General features: G+C 39.9%; 1 protein-coding gene across 4 annotated transcripts in view; it reads right to left on the reverse strand.

The window, feature by feature from the left end:
* Positions 1-19,662, reverse strand: part of thoc2 (THO complex 2) — a 33,540-nt gene that overhangs the window by 11,105 nt on the left and 2,773 nt on the right. For all 4 annotated transcript variants that reach the window (XR_006106466.2, XM_088088869.1, XM_042499698.2 and 1 more), the window contains exons 2-28: positions 18,907-18,962; positions 17,879-17,970; positions 16,815-16,866; positions 16,577-16,647; positions 16,239-16,360; positions 16,012-16,145; positions 15,293-15,453; positions 14,303-14,395; positions 13,880-14,035; positions 13,091-13,263; positions 12,712-12,907; positions 12,588-12,626; positions 11,950-12,080; positions 10,092-10,193; positions 7,232-7,316; positions 5,627-5,720; positions 5,433-5,513; positions 5,217-5,313; positions 4,055-4,172; positions 3,769-3,948; positions 3,435-3,599; positions 2,846-3,121; positions 2,555-2,696; positions 1,943-2,100; positions 611-739; positions 371-502; positions 65-249 (exon numbers count right to left, since the gene is read on the reverse strand). Coding sequence is in view for 3 of the 4 variants with exons in the window: in XM_088088869.1 (XP_087944995.1) it covers positions 65-249; positions 371-502; positions 611-739; positions 1,943-2,100; positions 2,555-2,696; positions 2,846-3,121; positions 3,435-3,599; positions 3,769-3,948; positions 4,055-4,172; positions 5,217-5,313; positions 5,433-5,513; positions 5,627-5,720; positions 7,232-7,316; positions 10,092-10,193; positions 11,950-12,080; positions 12,588-12,626; positions 12,712-12,907; positions 13,091-13,263; positions 13,880-14,035; positions 14,303-14,395; positions 15,293-15,453; positions 16,012-16,145; positions 16,239-16,360; positions 16,577-16,647; positions 16,815-16,866; positions 17,879-17,970; positions 18,907-18,962 (3,420 nt within the window). In the remaining variant the exon portion in view is untranslated. The remainder of the gene's footprint in view (positions 1-64; positions 250-370; positions 503-610; positions 740-1,942; positions 2,101-2,554; positions 2,697-2,845; positions 3,122-3,434; positions 3,600-3,768; positions 3,949-4,054; positions 4,173-5,216; positions 5,314-5,432; positions 5,514-5,626; positions 5,721-7,231; positions 7,317-10,091; positions 10,194-11,949; positions 12,081-12,587; positions 12,627-12,711; positions 12,908-13,090; positions 13,264-13,879; positions 14,036-14,302; positions 14,396-15,292; positions 15,454-16,011; positions 16,146-16,238; positions 16,361-16,576; positions 16,648-16,814; positions 16,867-17,878; positions 17,971-18,906; positions 18,963-19,662) is intronic.

Genomic DNA, 19,662 nt, shown 5'->3' on the forward strand with positions numbered 1-19,662 from the left:
TTTGCATAATATAAATTAACTGAATGCTCCGCAGAGAGCTGAACAGCACACAATGCTGTGTTACCCCATTGCTAAGGCATAGAGGTCTGGCCTCTTGTCCTTCTCCTCAAGGCAGATCTTGTGGACACGGCACTCCAGCGCTTGGCCCAGGTTCAGGACCTTGGGGTAGCAGGGTAGGATCTTGGTGAGCACGATGAGAATATTTCGAATGTGGGTGTAGTCTCCCGTCTCCAAGCAGTGAACTGAAGCCTGGATGGAACAGAGACGGAGGACGCGATCACAGATAAATACACTTTCAAAAGAGCTTTGTTTACTATTAAACAGACTGAATTCTCAAGAAGAAAAATGACGATTAAGCAGGGCAGCTCACTTTTGTCAGCATGTAGTGCCATTTGTGCACAACATGCCTGAAGTTCTCATAATCCAGCTGATCTGCTTTGTTCCCGCCATCGAAGCCTGTGGCTCTGAAGATGGTCAGGAAGCCGGGGTAATTGACGCACTCCTATGACCACACAATAAGAGAAGTCAGATCAATTCCCAGCTCATTCTACGTAAGAAAATGCTACAAATAAATCAAAGACAGATTTAGAGGACAGGGGGATATGGAAACCTTCTCATAGATGGCGCGATCGCTGTGCCAACGGGTCACCGTCTCCAGCATGCAGCAGAGGAAGCGTCCATAGCGGTGAGACTCGTTCTCCGTACAGCTGGCCACAGTGTAAATGATGGCTGAGAACACCTGCAGAGTCACAAAATGTAGTGTTTGCTTAGACAAAGTAAAATGTTTGAAAGAAATGAGCTGCATATGGAAAAAGCTAACAAACTCTATAGACATTTTACTAGACGGTACATCAAGGCTTTGATGCTCAATATCTCATAGCTGTAACCTTTTTCTTGCCAGAATGAATTGTACAAAAATGGTCAAAAAACAGGCTGTTTGTAATCATGTGACTATATCACACCCAGAATTTGGATTTAGGACAGGAAGTGATAAATCCATGTACCACATGAACTGAATATAGAGGGAAGTCACTACATTAAAGGGTTGAACCTGCAGGCAGCAGGTATCGCCAGAAAAATTGAAAGTCATGTTGAATGTACATCATACAAAACGACTCCAAAATGAACAAGAGGGATTTTTCCCACAACTAGACTGATTTGCCCAGTATAGACACGATCAGCGGAAATGACAAATTAATTTATCCTTCACACTTCCTAATGTTACTTATCTTAGCTATCTTAAGCTACTATTTTCCACCTGCTGGGTCAACCGTTCCCAGAGATCTGGCGAAATAGCGTTAAAAATCTGGGTCGTGGTTAAAAACACGGGAAGCTGTCACAGTAACATTGCAATTCCAACTCGAGGCAGGTTAGCTGACTGCTCCAGACTGAAGACAGGGGGTCTGATCCACATCTGCTGCTTTTATCGGTGAGTTTTTTAAATTTACTTCTCCCCTTTATGTCCAACAATTTTAGGGACTTAAAGTGCTTTTTACCAAGGTGAATCTTAAACAGTGCAAATCATAGGATTCGTGCAGTGTTGGTAGTCACCGCCTCTGGTTGCCTGCCCTCCATCTAGACAGCGTACCCATGTATGACATCATATGCAAAGATGCTATAGGCAGCAGTTATTAAACACTGCTGTCAGGCTTTAATTTAATGGTGCACTTGAGTGGTCCTTGAATCACTCAGTGGAGTTTTCACCCTTACATTTTTTTCTTTACTGATATTTTAATGGATATTTCTACTGTATCTGTTCTGCTGACTGGGCCACATGAGACCCTTAATTATCCCCTTCAATTAATCACATTATTAATGTTTATTCTCTCTCTTATAAATCACTTTGTGGCTTTAAGAAGTCTGCTGTAAAAAGGTAGTTTAATAAATAATAATGATTTCAAGTGAATAACAGCCTTAGCTTGTATGTATGTCAGTGTCTTACCCTGTCGTAGCACAGGAGGGTGCAGAAGTTGGGTGTTTTCTGCTGGTGGACCAGCTCGACAAAGCGGGCGCAGTACACAGCGTCAATGGAAGAGAAGATGCAGCGAGGGAACAGGCAGAGCTGAAGGAACTTTGTTATGGTCTCGTTCTTTGTGGATTCTGTCAGTAGGAAATTAAGTTGTATTAGTAACAGAGACGGATAGGTAACTGACATTTAGACAATAGACAATGACTTGATCAGTTTTATTTTGATATCCACCTTTACTGCAAGAACTGTTGTATTGTGTCTGGATTGTCTAAAGGGACTTCAAACTGATTTTTTTTTTGTTTTGTAAAATGCATGAACATTGTGTCCCAAACATATATTGTTGCAATCTTATATATATGAGCCATCTGTTTTATTCTGTATGTTCTCTGAAAAGGGAAACAAACATGTGCTTTGTAATTATTGTGGTTGAATGCATGTATACAGCATGTATACAGTACAGATCAATCATGCTAAAATAGGTGCACTGTTTTCTTCTCTCAACAGAGAAATCACAGTATTGTGGAAAGCTGTACACACGCAGAGTAAGATGCATCAGTATTGTCACTGGTATAACAGGATACTCACTGGCCAACAACCAGTTGTCTTTCTCCAGTTTGAGGCGGTGGAGAACCCTTTGGACATGCTCCAGCTGCTTCTTCTCCTCCTCCTGCAGTTTTTCCTGCAGGGCAGTGCAGCGTTCCTTCTCCTTCTTTTTCTTATTCATGGGCTATATTAGAGAACATTCACAGCATAAATAGACAACACTGACTTGATTGCACAAACTGCTTTTTGTGATCTAAATGTACAAATATTCTACTTCTGAAAATATTTTAAGCAACATTACACAACTGGTTCAGCTGTGGAACAACTACTCACTATCTCTGGGTTCTCCTCGATGGCCTTGATCTGAGCCTTGAGCTTGTTGACCTCGCGATCGTAAGCAGAGTGTGGAACAGCAAGGTCGTACATGGTGAGGGACCAGAAGGTGGCGTAGAACTGAGGGCGGAGGTCGTCCCAGACCCTGGCTGGGTGGAGGGACACTACAGCCTCATGCACCGGCGTCATCACCTGTTCACAGGCTGCAACATATTTGTGGACCTTCTGCTGCTGTCGGTTGCCTTTCTCTGCTTTCTTCAGCTCATCGTACTTAGACTGTGTGTAGAGAACATAAATTAGGGATTCCACCTTCTCTAAATCAAAAAAAAAAACGTATTGTTGTCTTGATCTGAAATACTTTTTAAGCTATAAAACAAATGTTCACAAACAGCATAAAAAGTAAGGGGACATTAATGATGGTAAAATCAACAAGTAACATCATCATCATCATCATCATCATCATTTTAAAAATCTAACTTAGAGTGGACTGCCTGGCAAAAATGTCAGTGAATAATTAGACTACAGTCTCACCCAATAACAGATCTGTGACATTATGCACTCTGGGGATCTGACTGAGTTATCCACTCACCAAAATCTGATGGGCGTACATTGGGCGAGACAGGAAGAAGGCAGCATCATGTGGAGTGTGAAACTGGTTACAAAGGATGTCAATGGAGGGAACCCGCTTGATGTAGTCCTCAGTGCTAAGGTTAGAGGCCAGAAAGCCACCAAACTGCACCAACGTGTCATGACACTGCAGAAGTACAAGTAATTATATAAGTGAAAAAGAATAAAACAAAACAAAGTAGAAAGTGTTTTGGGTGTATCTTCGTAGGTGTGTAGAGTGTAAATTCATGGATGTTCAGTTTTTTACTGCCTAAAAAAATACTGATTAGATGAATGTATTGAGAAAGGGTGCATACCTGGTCGTAGAGGTGGCCAACAAGTTTCAGATGTTTCTCTCCACCCTCTAAGAAAACCACACCATTTCGTTGCTGGGCCATGAGTAAACACAGAGGCAATGCCAATTCATGGTCCAGGAGTGCATCCTTTAGCCGCTGTGAGGACTTCTTAGTGTTCCTGATCTGTCCAAAGTAGCCACCCTGTGGACAGAGACACATCAATAATGACAATGACGTGAGCTCAGGTGCATCAATGGTCAGTGTACGCATACAGATCCTGTTCATGAGACTGAATCGGTCTACATACCTCAGCTTTGAGTTGCTCCCCTCCGGTCATGGCCTCTAACTGCTCTGAGGTCATCTCATCTGTGATTTCAATGCCAGCCATTTTCTGCACCACCTCTTTCAGGATCAACAGATCAAAACTGCAGGGAGAGGAGGGACAAATAAAGTAAAGCACATTTCCTGACACATGGAAAAATATATCTGGAGTGGAGCAAAAGTAAGACATGGGGTGTCAAAACACTTTCTGCTTGTGAAACAGAAACACTTTTCACTTTGTGAGACAGAGATATTAACAATGCAAACATCATTGTGGGTGACAGGAGGCATCCACTCCTCATTTAACCTGCTCTCATCTGGATATTGTTATTGCCACCCTCTTTTTGTGAAAAGAAAAACAGAAACAGATCAAAACTGTCCCTTATCCCAAAAGCCATTACCTTTTAAAACACTCACAAAATATAAGCAGTATGTCCAGCTGGTCTGGTAAAACATCCTCCGTCCTGTCTCATCAAATTCCTATTTAAGGTGCACTGTAAGTGTTTGGTAGGCTTACTGATGTCTTCACTTTTGTTATGTCGATATATGGAAATGTCAAGTGATTGTGGCTGCAAACCAATTTCCCCATGGGGACAACTAAAGTATCTATCTTCCCTAACAGATGCATTTGAAATATAATGCAGAATGCAACATCTTCAACACATCCTTAAAATGATTTTTGAATTATTGTAATGTGGGACACCCAGTAGCTCAGTTGTTAGAGCGGGCGCCCCACGTACAGAAGCTGTGTCCTTGCTGCAGCAGCCGTGAGTTCGATTCTGGCCTCTTTTGCTGCTTGCTCTCTCTCTCCCCCTTTCACACTGAAACTGTCCTATCCTCAATAAAGGCAAAAGGCCAAAAAAAAAAAGTTAATAAGAATATACTGCATTGTCAATATGTTTGTATGTCCTATTTTTATCTGTGATATATGATATAACCGCTCATCAGAACCAATGGCTCTATCATATTAATGTGTTACGACTAATTTAGTAGAATACTGTGCAGTCACTCTCCTTAATATGAGCCATTTGTCATTACTTTAGCTACGACTGTGATTTGCAGTCATAATAAGAACCTGCTGGTGCTTGGACTTGGTTTGCATATTTTGCAAACCATCATCCTGCTATTTGTCGTTTGAAGCTACTTACCTCTTCCCTGCCTTTAGCTGATTGGTGACATACTGAAGAAGGCCAGCCAACTCAATTGGGTATTTTCTGAACACGGCTCCACACAGACTTGCCAGGCCTTGGATGACAAGATGAACAGGTGTATGATAGATACTCATTAAAACATCAAACGGTTTCTCTCCTTTTGCATGCAAATGCAAGATGTGACTGCATGACAGTAACCGTGAGGGAACATACTCTGAAGCCACGAGGAGATGGTGGTGTCGTCATGCTTCATCTTCTCCTTCTCAGGGTTGGCCAGAGCCTCAATGATGCAATCTGAAGACAAGAGTTAAGAGGAACAACAGAGAAAACAAACAGAAGCCCTTTACACTCACTTCCCACTGCCTCTAACGACACACTCACACACAAACACCCATCGTGGAGGATACAGGCCAGGACATCATAGTTGAGGGATGTGAGGTATTTCAAGGAATCCACCACTGGAACAATGAGGTTGTCATACCACTGGATCTGAGACAGCATCTGATATAAAACATGACAAAGGAATATATACATTATACCCAAGCTGATATTACAAAGTTATCCCTATAGTATAAATGAACTTAAGCACCTCAACATCCACAGATCAGGGGAATGAACTCAAGTACGACAGGGATTCTGCATTTGAAAATACAGATGAAAATGTTTGGAGAGATGTACAAAAATTTTAACTACTCTAAATGGTACATCCTACCATTGAATCTCATTCTTTTGCTCCAGTTGGAAATGTTTCAACTTTTGTTCATATATTAGGGCAAATTAGAAAGAATGTAAGTGTTATCTTAAGTTCTTCCATACCACTGCTATAACTGAAGATTAATTTGAGATGCAGCTCAGCAATGTGTATTAAGTTTTTCAAGTCACGGGTATGTCATAAGCATTGTTTTGGTTAGGCATCTATTTAAACTTCGAAGATTAGTGTGTATTGGGGGTGTATATGACAGACATTCCCTGCAAATTATGTCTCGGAGGTTGTTGCAACACTTTTTGAGTTAATATTATTTATTATACAAATTTGGTGCTAAATTGAGGCATGTTTTACCACTGGAAAATTGATTAAAAATGGTCAACAATCCCTCCAAATTACCATCTTAAGACACAAAGACCTTGTGGGACACCAGGGAAAAGTCATGTTGTAAACGGATTTAAAAAACTTTTTATTTTTGGAGATTGCTAAAAAAAACAACAACATTTTTTCCATGATTGGATGGTGAGCACTTCTGTTCTGGAAACTGCTTAAGCCCCCTTATTGTCAATATACCTTCAAAAGCCATACATCTCTTGTCCTAGATGTGTCCTAGTTTGTATTGGGATCACGGTATGCAAAAATATTCACATACAATGGCAAAAATAACATTTATAATGCATGTGAAAAAATGCATGTTTTTGCCTAAAACTGCATTGGTCAAGCACAAAGTAGGCATGTCTTTAAAGAGGAGACCCACGGCTAGCCACAAAAGCCATTTGCATTTTGATGTATTGAGGTGCGAGGTCAAGGGACCCCTTTGAAAATGGCCATGACAGTTTTTCCCTTGCCCAAATCTAGCCTAACTTTGGAAAAGCTAGCATGACATGGCTGTTACCAATTGATTCCTTTGGTCGTCTAGTTTCATATGATACTACTATCTTCACTATAGCTTTACACTCTGTATTGTGTAACATACCAAAGTGTACCGAAAGATTGCTTTTCATCAGTGTGGCAGGAATACGGTGTCATTTTTTTTTAGTTTTTTACTAGGTGACTTTTACTTTGATTTACAAATACATGATACGCATGCAAAGCACAAGGTGTAAGCTGTTCGCAGGTCAGACACTTTTGAAAGGGCACTGGAGGGCCATAAGAATATAACTGATAGACAGCGGACGCGGGTACTACAAGCTATCAAACAATGTTTGTTTTCTCCTGCAAAATCTAGAATGAATTTGTCTTTGTAGTTTGTTGACATTATTCAAAGAGTCTTAAGAATAAAATAATCACAGCAAAATACACTTACATAATCAAAGAGGATGGTGGGATTGCTATGGCTCAGCTTGCCAATCTGCCTTCCAGATTGTTTCACATTCTCTTTGGTCAACCGCCTGGGGAGGGGAAAAAAGCACAAGGCGGGAAACAGAAGATTAAAAACAGAAGACGATGGAACGAGCGCTGTAGGCAAGGACTGTCACTTCTTTAAGCTTCACAGCGATTGGAAAATGCTCTTATGGCTGTCAGCTTAAGACAAAAGTAGTGTCATTGATTTCTTCAATAGCAAAACAGTGTTAGAATAATTACTTGACCAGCATAAAAATACCACAGTATTTAAAGTCCCATTTTTTAATTCTTGTGCTGCTCACGTTTAACTGTCCTTTCAATACAGCTTATCTTGAAAGGGCTGGTGTAGAACAAAATATTAACAAATCTCTGCACCATGTTTACTATCCACTCCAGTTCATCATTTTGAGTGAGATTTTATTAAATTAGCAAATATTATACCCGTTAATGTCTTGCCAGTGGTTATTTTCTTGGCTTTTTTGAAATTATATGAATACAGGGGAAAAAAGAACTTTAATACCCGATATTAACAGTCAAACAGCTTTAGACATTGCATCGAATTTGTGCCTGAAGATTACTGTGAGCACGGTGAACCAGCAAATAAGTGGGTGCTTCTGTGTAGCAGAGGCAGTGAATGGAAAAAAAAGATGGCCTTGATGTCCTGATGGTAGTGAATTTCTGCTGATAGTGTGCTGTGTTCAAAGCTGAATTTATTGTCCAAAATGCAGCAGTATCTGAAGCTCTCCACCCCTCTAAAGTGACTTATCATAGATGATGATATGTGTCACGCAGGGAACAGTGTTGTTCCCAAAGCAAAAGACTAAAAGATATCTCGAAACATCCCAGAAATTTACCTGGGAACTCAACCTGAATGAACAGGAAAGGCTGAATACATGGGAAAGGCTCCTCATTCATTCAAGGTTTACTTTATAACTAACAGTCTGCTGAACAGAACGGGACTGAATAAGTTGGAGAAATGAAAAACTGCACATTTTAAATAACCACATACACAATGAGAAACACGCAGCCTACAAAGGACACATGTAGGGACCTGGGGCCTCATGTACAAAGACTTGCGTGGATTTCCTACTGAAACATGGCGTACGCTCAAATCCAGAAAACGTCGTACGCACAAAAAAATCCTGATGCATGAATCTGGGCGCACGCATGAATCCAAGCACATTCCCTTTGTACATCCCAATCAGTGTGGAATTGAGCGCACATGTTGGAGTACCCGACCACTCCCTGTCCACGCCCCCATTTAAATACGCAAATCATATTTAAATAAGCCCTGCACCTGAGATTCCCCTCTCTGCACGATCAGAAAATAAGAAACAAAAGATGAGTAAGACGGGATTTTAAGCTTCCATTCATTAAGTTTATACACTTACACGGATCACACACTATTGTTGCAAATTAGTGCAGAAGTGCGCCGGGGAGAAGGTGAGGCAGATAAGTCTTTACGCACGGGGTTATTAACATGAGTACGTTGCGCACAGTGACAAATAGGGGCTTGTTAGAAAGATCTGAAACTGTAGTTTAACCAGCAAAACACAGCAAGTCACTAACTCTAACCGCTGTAATGATGCGGTGAAGACGGGATATGATTTGGGGGCGCACATGCTCAATGCGCATCACAGGGACTAATATTAGGACAATTACACGACAAATTTATTTACCAAGAAGCCACCCATCGCGCACAGTGCCAGCTTGTAGTCTGTTCCCAACCATGCTGTTACTCAGAATGCGTGAATCGTGCGTTGAACCAGGCCACCTCGCCACAATGTTGGTTAACTGCATTTGCGCATCACATATGATCTGTACATTGATGGAATGAAAGTGTTTCCTGTTCACGTATACAAATTCATCATGTGACGGCGCTTTTATAGCAATGTGTGTGCAGTCGATAGCTCCGATTACATTAGGAAAACCGGCTCTCGCTGCAAATTGCGCTTTAATGTTGACCTGTTCAGCTGCATGGTATGGGAATTTGATATATCTGGCTGACATGCGGATAATTCCGTCCCATACGGCTGGCATGGCTCGGCTGAGGGTCGACTGGCACAGTCCCGATCGGTCGGCCAGCTCCCTCTGGAATGCCCCGGTTGCCAGGAACCCCAGTGTGGTCAGCACCTGTATGGGCACAGGCAGCGCATGGCTCCTGGCTGTGTTGCGCTCCAAGGCCGGCCGCAGCTCTGCGCACAGTTCCACGAGGATTGCCCTCGGGAACCTAAAGCGGCTGATGAGCCAGTCGTCATCGTGTGCCAGTACATCGTCTCTGTCTCGAAACACACGCTCTCCTCTAATTGCACCATTTGCAATGTCCTCTAATGCTGCTAAAGCTGCCATTGTTTTCAGCGGTACTTTTTGCACCACTTTGCGCACGCTTTTATATCCACTCATGTAATTGGAGACACGTATGTTTGTGTGTGTGTGTTAATTGTTCACTGGTGTTAATTGTTCATGTGTCTCTGATGTGCACATTATTAAGTCATCATTCAGAGGACGGATTGGTTACACGTGTTTATTTTATGTTTCCCAGGATCACCTCTGAGTGTCGCCAAAGTATCAACGGCTGTAGAAACGTGCGTACGCCAGCTATGAAGTTGGCGTGAGGCACCGCACATTTCCACGGTCATTTCACTCTTGATACATCTGAACTTTGCCGTGAGAAAGAGCGTACGCCACGTTTTTGTGCGTACGCACCCTTTGTACATGAGGCCCCTGGTGTTTGTATTGGAGACACGGTGAAAGTCAACAAAGCTACAGAAAGACAGATGATTGCACAGTAATGGTACACTGGGTTCTGCAAAATGACTTACTTCATAATGTATTTGGCCCTTTCCACAGTCTGAGCTTTGACTTTAACCAACAATGGATGGCTGGAGTACGTCTCATTTTTCCACTGTCCGTATAACCGGTACCTGAGGGAGCACAATTTCACAGCAGGTTTAGCTATGCAGCATTTAGAAACACTGGCACAATACGACAGAAAAAGGGCAACAACAAAGCTGATGTAAAAGTCCAAACCCTTTCACACAGTTAACTGTAAGGAAGCAGTTTTAACATAAACCAAGCAATTCAAGCTGTCTTTGAATAGAATATTAGCCACCTTTTGTATGTCCTTAAACTGCTATTTTGTGTGTAACTGTTTTTTCAGATAACAAAAAGGTTGCCTGGGTCCAGACTTCTGAATACACCCACTCCACTGAGTTCGAGTGAACTAATTTGTGTGGCTTCGTGATATCAGACAGTTGTTACTCCGTTAAAATGAAAAGGACCAATGAGTGCCGCAGGGGGACTCAATCAGCCAAAAGCACCACGGTTGGAACTAACACCGTTGTCAAGCCATGTGCCAAAACCAATGAGGAGTAATAATGACGATGGCAGGTGCTATAGACAAGATAGACCAGGCATGTCCAGTGTCCAGCCCAGAATCGATTTTGTAGACTTTAATACAGATTGTGGACATGCACCAAGTAGGAACTATGCCAGCAGACTTGATGTGTTTTCAAAAACAGATGGTAAACAAGCAAATGAAAAGAAAATGACAGGAGAAAAACATCATAGTTTGTTTTACTTCACTTCGCTTCACTCTCAAAACCACGGCAAAACAGGTACTGTGGCACAACTATGCATTAGTGTCGACTTAAAATGAAATTAGATTCAGGCGGATAAGTTGGTCTCTAGTGATTGGTTAAGGAAAATCGAATTCACCTCCCCCCCAAAAGAATCTGTTAGAGTGGACGCAATGTCAGATTGATGGATCAGAGTACAACAAGTTGACAATTCTGCCTGATATCAGGCAAACAACAGGGCTAAATTCTATTTTGTTTGCAGTCAGCCATTCAGTAAAATGAACAACTGCTCCTCAACTTACTCTTAAAAATCGAAGTAATTTGGAGCGAGTGATTTTTGGAGCAAGCAATATCATTTATAATCTATTGTGATATAAATACTTTGAATATCTGTTTATACATTTTCTATGTGTGTAGAGTGAAGGGGGCTGCAACTACATCTTATTGTGCAATCCTGTATTGTGTAATAACAACAATAAATCCTTGAAGGGATATTTTTAAAAATCTTACGATGCATCAACAAATTCAGTGCAAAGAGCAACCTAATGTACAATACACCAACATGGCAGAGCATAAATAAACTGTGCTTCTTGTACGGTTTATCTGCATATCTTCTTCCTTCAACAGTGTCGATACAGTTTGGTGAACAAGACAGTGAAATACTCTACAAAGTGCTTTTATGTTAAGTAACTAAGAAGCTGCATTACTAGTTTTGACAAATTGACACAGACAACAAAAGTAAAACAAAACCTTCGGGAGTTTGAAGTGTCAGTGCTCATCAGCGGTGTGCCAACATATTTAAACAAAGACTCTAAAAATAAATCTCTGGCATGATTCCAGAACAGAAAGGATGTTTTGCTAAATAGCACAGGAAAAAAAAGATGCATTTTAAACAATCAAGCATGGTTTGATGAGCTCAGTGTGATGGTGTGTGCTATTCTTTCCTTGCCAGCTTGTAAACAGCTTCCTGGAGCAGTGCCTGAGGGTTTACTATCCGACAACTCAATTAAACAGTGCCACATGTAGTGAGTCAGTGTGTGTGTGTGTGTGTGTGTGTGTGTGTGTGTGTGTGTGTGTGTGTGTGTGTGTGTGTGTGTGTCACCTGTGCTGGTAGGGAAAGAGTTTGAAGAGACCCCACAGCTCCTCAGACATGCAAGCATTACACTCCATCAGAGAGAGAGAAGGGAGTAGCACCTGGTCTGCAATGCTGAGGAAACAACTCAATAGTGTTTCCTGCAAAGAACACACAATCAACATTAACAAGGTACTTGTGGTAACATAAACTACAGAGATAAACTGGCAGATCCATTAAAGCATAGCAACAGTCTTTACTCTTTTAACTCTTAGAGGACTGTTTGGTGCATTTTATGCATTTTTCATTCCTCATTTTCTGATAATTTTGGCTGGGTTCATGTATATAGTAAAAATGTTGGCAAGATTGTCTATTTCTGTTTAATCACGGAATTTCCAGCTCGGCCCCAACAATAAGTCTAAAATACACTGTGGAAACAAAATTGTTACGTTCATACTGTTAAGCGCAAAAAGTGCACCACTGAAACCCCTTCAAACTGCAATTTTTGATCCCATAGCCATCAGAGCATAAAACATGCATTGTATTATTTCTGAGTATCACGCTGGGTTTTGCCTTGGAATTTGTAAGTTTTATTATTTTCCACCTGATTACATCCTTTTTTACCATATTTGACGAATGGAGGAAATACATGCAAGTTTTACACCTACCATTTTGTCTTTGACCTCAGGTCTGCCCTCACTTTGGTACTGAGAGGAAAAGGAAACCAAACATGAGTCAAAAATATTAAAGCTGTAGTGCAGGTGTGATGATGTAGTAGTAAATGTTTCGTACCTCTTTCATGAAGCCCTTGCCAAGGCGCACTATCTTGGCGAAGAGGATTGGGTCATGAGAAAGGTGAGGGCCAAGGTAGCAGATCATGCTGAATGTGTCCCTGTGTAGGTCCTCAAAGTTCTCCACAGGTCGAGGGGCCCGCTTGTTTCTCAGTGGATGCATCACACATCCCCTTGCCCCTTTTGGGAGGCCAGCTCTAAAAAACAGATCAGTGTGTCAAAACCTGCATTTTTTTTAAATAGAACTCATATGCACCAAATATTGGAGCTAAAACAAGTGTAAGTAATCAGTTCAAGCTGTGTAATAACAGGTACTTGTGCATGCTCTCTGGTCGGACAACACTTAGTGGGCAGGAAGGGAAACATGGAAAAATCAGCACCTTCTGTAAAGAGGCTCCACAGTCAGGTGCACAAGCTGGCAGAGTGCCAGCGCAATGGCCTTGTGAGAAGAAGCATAGAAGGACGGCATCTGGTCCATAATACTCTGGGCGTGGTGCCAGTCTCCAATTCTAAGTAGTGCTTCCAACAGACCAAGCTTCTGGTTATCAGGTGGCTGTGTGCACAGAAAAGAGCAGCAAGGGTGTGTTATTAAACATGCCAAAGTTCAGTAAGACTCAAAAATGCAGTTAGAGCAGAGTAGTGGCAAAATCTGAGTACAGCTGCTGTCAGGCTCCAAAATGATGTTTTTTTTAAACCATTCCTATCTATACATTATTATCAAAATTTTTGAAGGCTGAAAACATGATACATTATCTAGAGTAAATCATAATGTAGTATGTGAAACAATTTAGACAGAAAAATGTAAATGGCACAATTCACATGTCATTTGATTTCAAGTTGATTGCTGTAGGTCTGTCCTGACCCTGCCTAGTAGCTTTTCATAACATCTGAGTTACGGCTGAATAGTAAAAAAAAAAAAAAAATCATCCTTTATCTTATTTTGGGGGAAAATGTTAGTGTACTAATGTGACTCCCAGAGTTCCTATATGGGTTAACTTGACTTCATATTATACAAAATAGACAAAAACAAAGCAACAAAACATGCTAACTTTTAGCATGTCACACTCAATGCATGATATTATTATATAATCAAAGTGATATCGTTGAGAAAAAGGAAAATAAAATAAACATATGTCAGAGCAGCGCTGTATTTATAAATGTTTTGTTACCTTCTCATTCTTCTCCTCCTCTTTATCCTTCTCCTTGTCTTTGTCTTCACTTTTCTCTGATGGCAACACGACCATGACCAGCTTGCGAGCTATCTGCTTGGCCTCTGAGATATCTCGTTTGTGTTCCTCTACGATGGTGGCATCTACTGGCATAAGCTGGAATAACAGACAGGAAACAGAGGGCTGAGTTTTAACTCTAGTGGCAAATACTTCTACAGTAGCTGTATATTTTATTTAGGTGCAATAACATTACATTTTGTATTTGAAACAAAGGTCTGTTAAAATAAAATGAAAATATCTGTCACACAAAATCATCTGGAAGACATTACATCTTTGAGCCCAGATTCTGAATGACATATGTTAACTGATTGGTGATGTCTTATTACTAATGTGTAGCTGGACTCAAGCTTTTCTTTTCCTTACATGTACGTAGAGATCTTCCAGCTCTATCAGGTTATGATGAAGCAGAGCAGCAGCAATGTGATAAAGTGACTTGGGCGTTTCCTCATTGGGCTCCTGGAAAAAAAAAACATGATAAAAAACATTTTTATCTTCAAGATAAGATAAAACTTTATTGATCCCACACCGGGGAAATTCACTCATCACAGCAGCTCAAGCAGTACAGATAGGAAGGAGAAAGTGACAGGAGGATACTTATAAAATTAAGCTAAAAAATAGAAAATGTGCATATACCTAACAGAATTTAAAAATATACAAATATAACAAAATATAAAATATGAAGTACTAAATGGGCAGGACTATACACACAGGACTATTTACAGTACATATACCGTTCAGTTGTGTGTGTGTGTGTATATATATATGAGAGAGATATGGATATCTGGGCATATACATACTGATCACTGCACAGGATAATTGTGCACAGAGTTGTAAAATACACATTAAAAATACTAAGCAATATAAATACTAAGCCATGTGAGCAATGTAAACTATGATTACATTTACAGATTGCACAGAATATTAGCAGCGAAGATTTTTACAGTGAGATACACAGTGTGGAATAAATATTGCATAGAGATAAAAAAACAGTGTAAATATACAGTATTGCACGAGGTAGGGAATGAATGAGTAATACAGCAGACACAACAGGGCTACATTAAGTCGTGCTGTTAAAGAGTCTGACAGCTGATGGGATGAAGGACCTGCAGTAGTGTTCCTTCTTGCACTGTGGGTGCAGCAGTCTGCTGCTGAACAAGCTGCTCAGTGCACGAAAAAATCAAATAAAAAGTAACAAATTAAATGCGTTATGCTATAATTACAGTTAGGGATTATTTATGTTCTGCTATTTAAAATATGTGGCAATGAGCTTGTTTAAAAAAAGCTCTTACAAACACACACCGGACACACACTTGCTTTTAGTACTTTTGAATGACTCAAGCTTGTGATTCCCACCTGGTAGAATTTGAACTTAAAGCCCAGGATGTGGCAAAGGGTGAGTGGCTCACACATGTATGACTTGATGAGAGACAGGAAGAACTCATCTTGGTCAGATCGACTCTGATACACCTCCAGGATTATGTCCAAAACACGATTAGGGTCCAGATTAAAACATCCTGTGCGCAGAAAAAACAGGAAGATGCAATTCAGTAAAAACAGATTATGTAAACACAAGTACAGCACTTAAAAGAAAGAGTTACAAGGGTCTTAAAAAATAAAATATAATGGTTAATTTGAGACCAAACAAAATAATGAAAAATGTCATTATTTAAACAAGGAAGGAAGTCAGTTAATGAGAACAGCTTATTCTAAAGCCTCTGTGCTTTTGCGGCCAAAGTCCTGCCAACTCTAGCTCCGAGTAAGACTAGCAGCAGTTGGTGTCAAAAGACAGGCAGGCATATGGGGACAGATATCTGGGTATTTGACCAAGCAAAAATCCTGTATAAAGAGCATCACAAGAGTCAAAGCTGGATCTAACAAGTGTCCAAATAGGGTAAAGGTCAGGTCAGTGAAACAATCTCCTTTATAAATCCTAAAACTCATCTAATCCATTATTGTCAATTTACAAAAACATGGTAAGCATTAAACAAGACTGCAGATGCAGGATTCCCAAGACTGTAGCTTAAGACATCATCGTTCAATGCAGTCACCCTAAAAAAGACTTATCTTGGTACCTATGAGGGATTTGATGCTCTCCAGGACAAGGTGGCTGGTGATGTTGCCTGAGAGGTCTTGACCAAGCTCAGTGATTAGTTTGGCGTAGCCCTCATTCTCCTCCCTTAGCAAGTTAAACTTCTGTTGCTTGTAACTGAGAAAGAAAAGAAAAAAGGTTAATAAAATGAAAAACAACTTTTATATTCATGTATGTCTACATATCGACTAAATTGTGCACTCTACTTACAATAGTTTAGTCTTGATTTTAACAATCTTCTGATTGAACTGATGGGCTTGTTTTATAAGACCAAGTGATTCGAGGGTTTCTGGATCCAGTCTCTCTTTCAGGATGGCCTCCGGAACAAAGAACTGGAATAAAGATTTTAACTTAATTTATAAGTAATTTTAGTTAATTTATTTGTTGCAGTTCATTATAGACCTGTGTACCAAAATCAGCAATTACATTTAACACTAATAGAAAGCACTATAAACTTTGTGCAAAGTTCTATATACCAACTAAACCCAGGACAATGAACATTTTTGGGTATGACAGTGCTGCAACAGTTAATGCAATAGTATGCTTACCAAACATGCTCCCACCAGTTGTGTGTAATGGTCACGCTTGTGTTTTTCTTCCAGCGCACCAGTCTCTAAATCTGTGAAAAATATCATTTAAAAACATTATGGCCGTACAAATGTTTAATTTGTTTATTATTTTATAACCATTAAAAGCTATCATAATATTGCATGCTATACTTAAGTTACTTTTAATGCAGTACTTCACATACAACAAATCAAAGTTTACAACAAAACCCAAACTTACCTAGTATACTGAACACATCTGCTAAAATTGATGGCATGTCATCTCGGAGTTCCTGAAAGAAATAAAAGTTTACTGAAAATTTCCACAAATTCTGAACCCATGTGCCACAAAAAAAATAATCTGTGCAGACAAAAGGAATAATGAAAACAAGCAATAAAAGCTTAGTCTCTTTAAACGCACAGTGTAGACTAGGGCTGTAACATTTCATGTATCTGTGCTGAACCTAAATGGCATGGCGGTCACAGTCTGGAGCACTGATCACAAAAAAAAATTGTATGTTGATGCACTTTATGTGTACCCAAAGTTTGCAAGTTTTGTCTGTGAAGTTTTAGCTGTATGCTGAGGTTAGAACCGTATGCTGAGGTCAGTACCAGTACATTAGCATGCGAGTCAATTAAACTATGAGCTAGAAGACCACCTGTGGGATCCCAGTGAGCTATAACAGTGACAGAGAGTTGTGTGTAAGATGAGGACGCATGTTCGCTGCTTCACTGTTGTAGAGGACGTAAATGAATACACATCCAAAATGCCAAAACACAAATCGACGGCATCACCCAGATGTACCGATCACCGCCATGATGAACGTTTGGGTGTCTTGAATATCTAAAAAAATAGCTAACATCTAACTAACTGAAACACTCCTAATGCAACTGTTTTATTTTAAATTATTCTATGTATTTTTTTTTAGTATTTTTCAATTTCCACTTTTATAGCCTTTTCTTCACCTGTTTCCTTTTGGGAAACTGTTTAGTGTTCTTACAGTGTCATACAGAAATGTTCCTTATTTTTATGATGGAAATAGTTAACCAAATTTGCCAATGGGTTTAGTGTTACCTTGGCCCCCAGGAAGATGATTATAAAAATAAATAGAAAGAACTGTATCCTTATGCATTGGCATCATTTTCCTACTGTACATAACTCGCTCCAAACTGTGACTCCTAAACCACGATATGAACCAAACCATGACTTCTGTGAACCGGTACAGCCCTAGTGTAGACACTTCTGTGTTTAATATTGGTTTAACCCTCAAGCTGCAAAAAAAAAAAAAAAAAAAAGACTTGTACCATCATGTCCCCGAGGACGCTGGTGACGAGATCCAACTTCAGGTTCCCCTGTATAACTTGCCAGCAGAGCTCGTATAAGGCGGCCTGTATATCTGCAGGGGTAAACAAGACAGAGCCCATCTTAAACTGAAATGACAACTTAGAGGAAAAGACTTTGATATTAAATGCTGGGACAACACAGAAGTGGATAGGGCAGTGTTAGCTTTGCACAACAAGAGGCTACAGTTTTTCTCCATTCCTCTTTGCAAGTCTAGTCAAATATTCTTTATAGGATTGAGACACTGTGCTTTATCAGACAAATCTGCACTACGAAGAATTCCACCACCAAAAGTTAAATGGATAATTCTAACTACTGCTAAACAAAAAAAAATAATGCATGTGCATGTCTGTGTTCTGAGCATTTATTCAAAACATCTCAGCTTTCATTTACACTCAAGTTTACTATTAACATCAATAAAGAAATCATGATGAAGCAAACACACTGGTGTGGCTACCTGCAAGTCACAGCTTGACTGAAACCTGTCATAAAAAGCTATTTGCCATGTGGCAGTATTTTCAGTAGCTGGAGAGGGACAAATGTGTTATGTGTTAACAATGACAAAGGAAAAACAGCCAAGTTACCAGGTCTTTCAGTGGCATTCCTCACTGAAATGAATAATTATTTAACTGAAGAGGATACTGTTAAAAAGAGATTTCTTCAAGATTTACATGTGCTTAGTTGTGGTGCTAAATGCTTCGTCATTTCCCTCTGTCACAACCAAAAACAGCATGTTGTGGATGACTGTGAACATTTATCTCTTTAACTGATGTTTTTTTCACTGAGCATAATAAAATTATCACTAAATTTAACTGTCATGAAATTATATTTAACTGTCTGCCAAATTAATATCTTCACAAGAGGGATGTCGTATGCTGTAAAGCCCTCTGAGGCAAATCGTGTTTTGTGATAATGGGATTCATAAACATTACATTCATACAAACAACAATCAAACGGGTGTTTAACAGAATTGAGATCATTCTCAACTTACCTTTAATCTCACTTCCATGATCTGTTTTTTCTGTAAGTTCTTTGCAGAGTTGTGCACTAAAAAAATAAAGCAACAAAATTCTGGTCAGTTAGACTGTTCGATCTGCTGGACAATCTAGCCTTTAAAAATGCTTATATTTAACATATATACAGTCACTTTGCTTTACACAGCTTATTAAAAATGTTTCCACTCATGCAAACAATGCAAACACAGTGGCCTCAATAGTTACAATTACCTGCACACCAACATCCATGTAAGATATGGGTTACTTATGCATTTATTACTGTCAACTCCATACACAATCTACAGTATACTACATTAAATGAGCATTTTAGAGGAGAAATTACTTATATTTCAACACTCCCTAGAAACATTTTCGTAATCTGGAAGCTGACAAAACCAAAAACCTAAATCAGAGCAGTCCTCACTGACAGCTCAAATGGCCTCCAGAAACCAGCACATGCAAAGGCAGACCAATCAGATCCATTTGTGTTTTCTGTTCAAATGTACGGTGCTAGACGCACTGCGAAACTAGGCCTATTGTACACGCATCAGTCAGAGATGCTCAATAGCACGAAAGTGACAGTGGTGTGTCTGAGCCCTGAAGGCAAACATAGCATGGTTGATATTCATGTGAGGCTGACAGGACATTTTCGCATTTTCAAGCAAAAAGTACAGCACAGAAGAAATTTAATCAGTGTCCACAATAATGTTAATAATGTTGGACAGTTTGTCGCGATCAGATACTTATTGCGT

Source organism: Plectropomus leopardus, chromosome 15 (assembly GCF_026936395.1).
Source record: "Plectropomus leopardus strain MGB_pleo_1.0 chromosome 15, ASM2693639v1, whole genome shotgun sequence".
Classification (NCBI taxonomy): Eukaryota; Metazoa; Chordata; class Actinopteri; order Perciformes; family Serranidae; genus Plectropomus; species Plectropomus leopardus.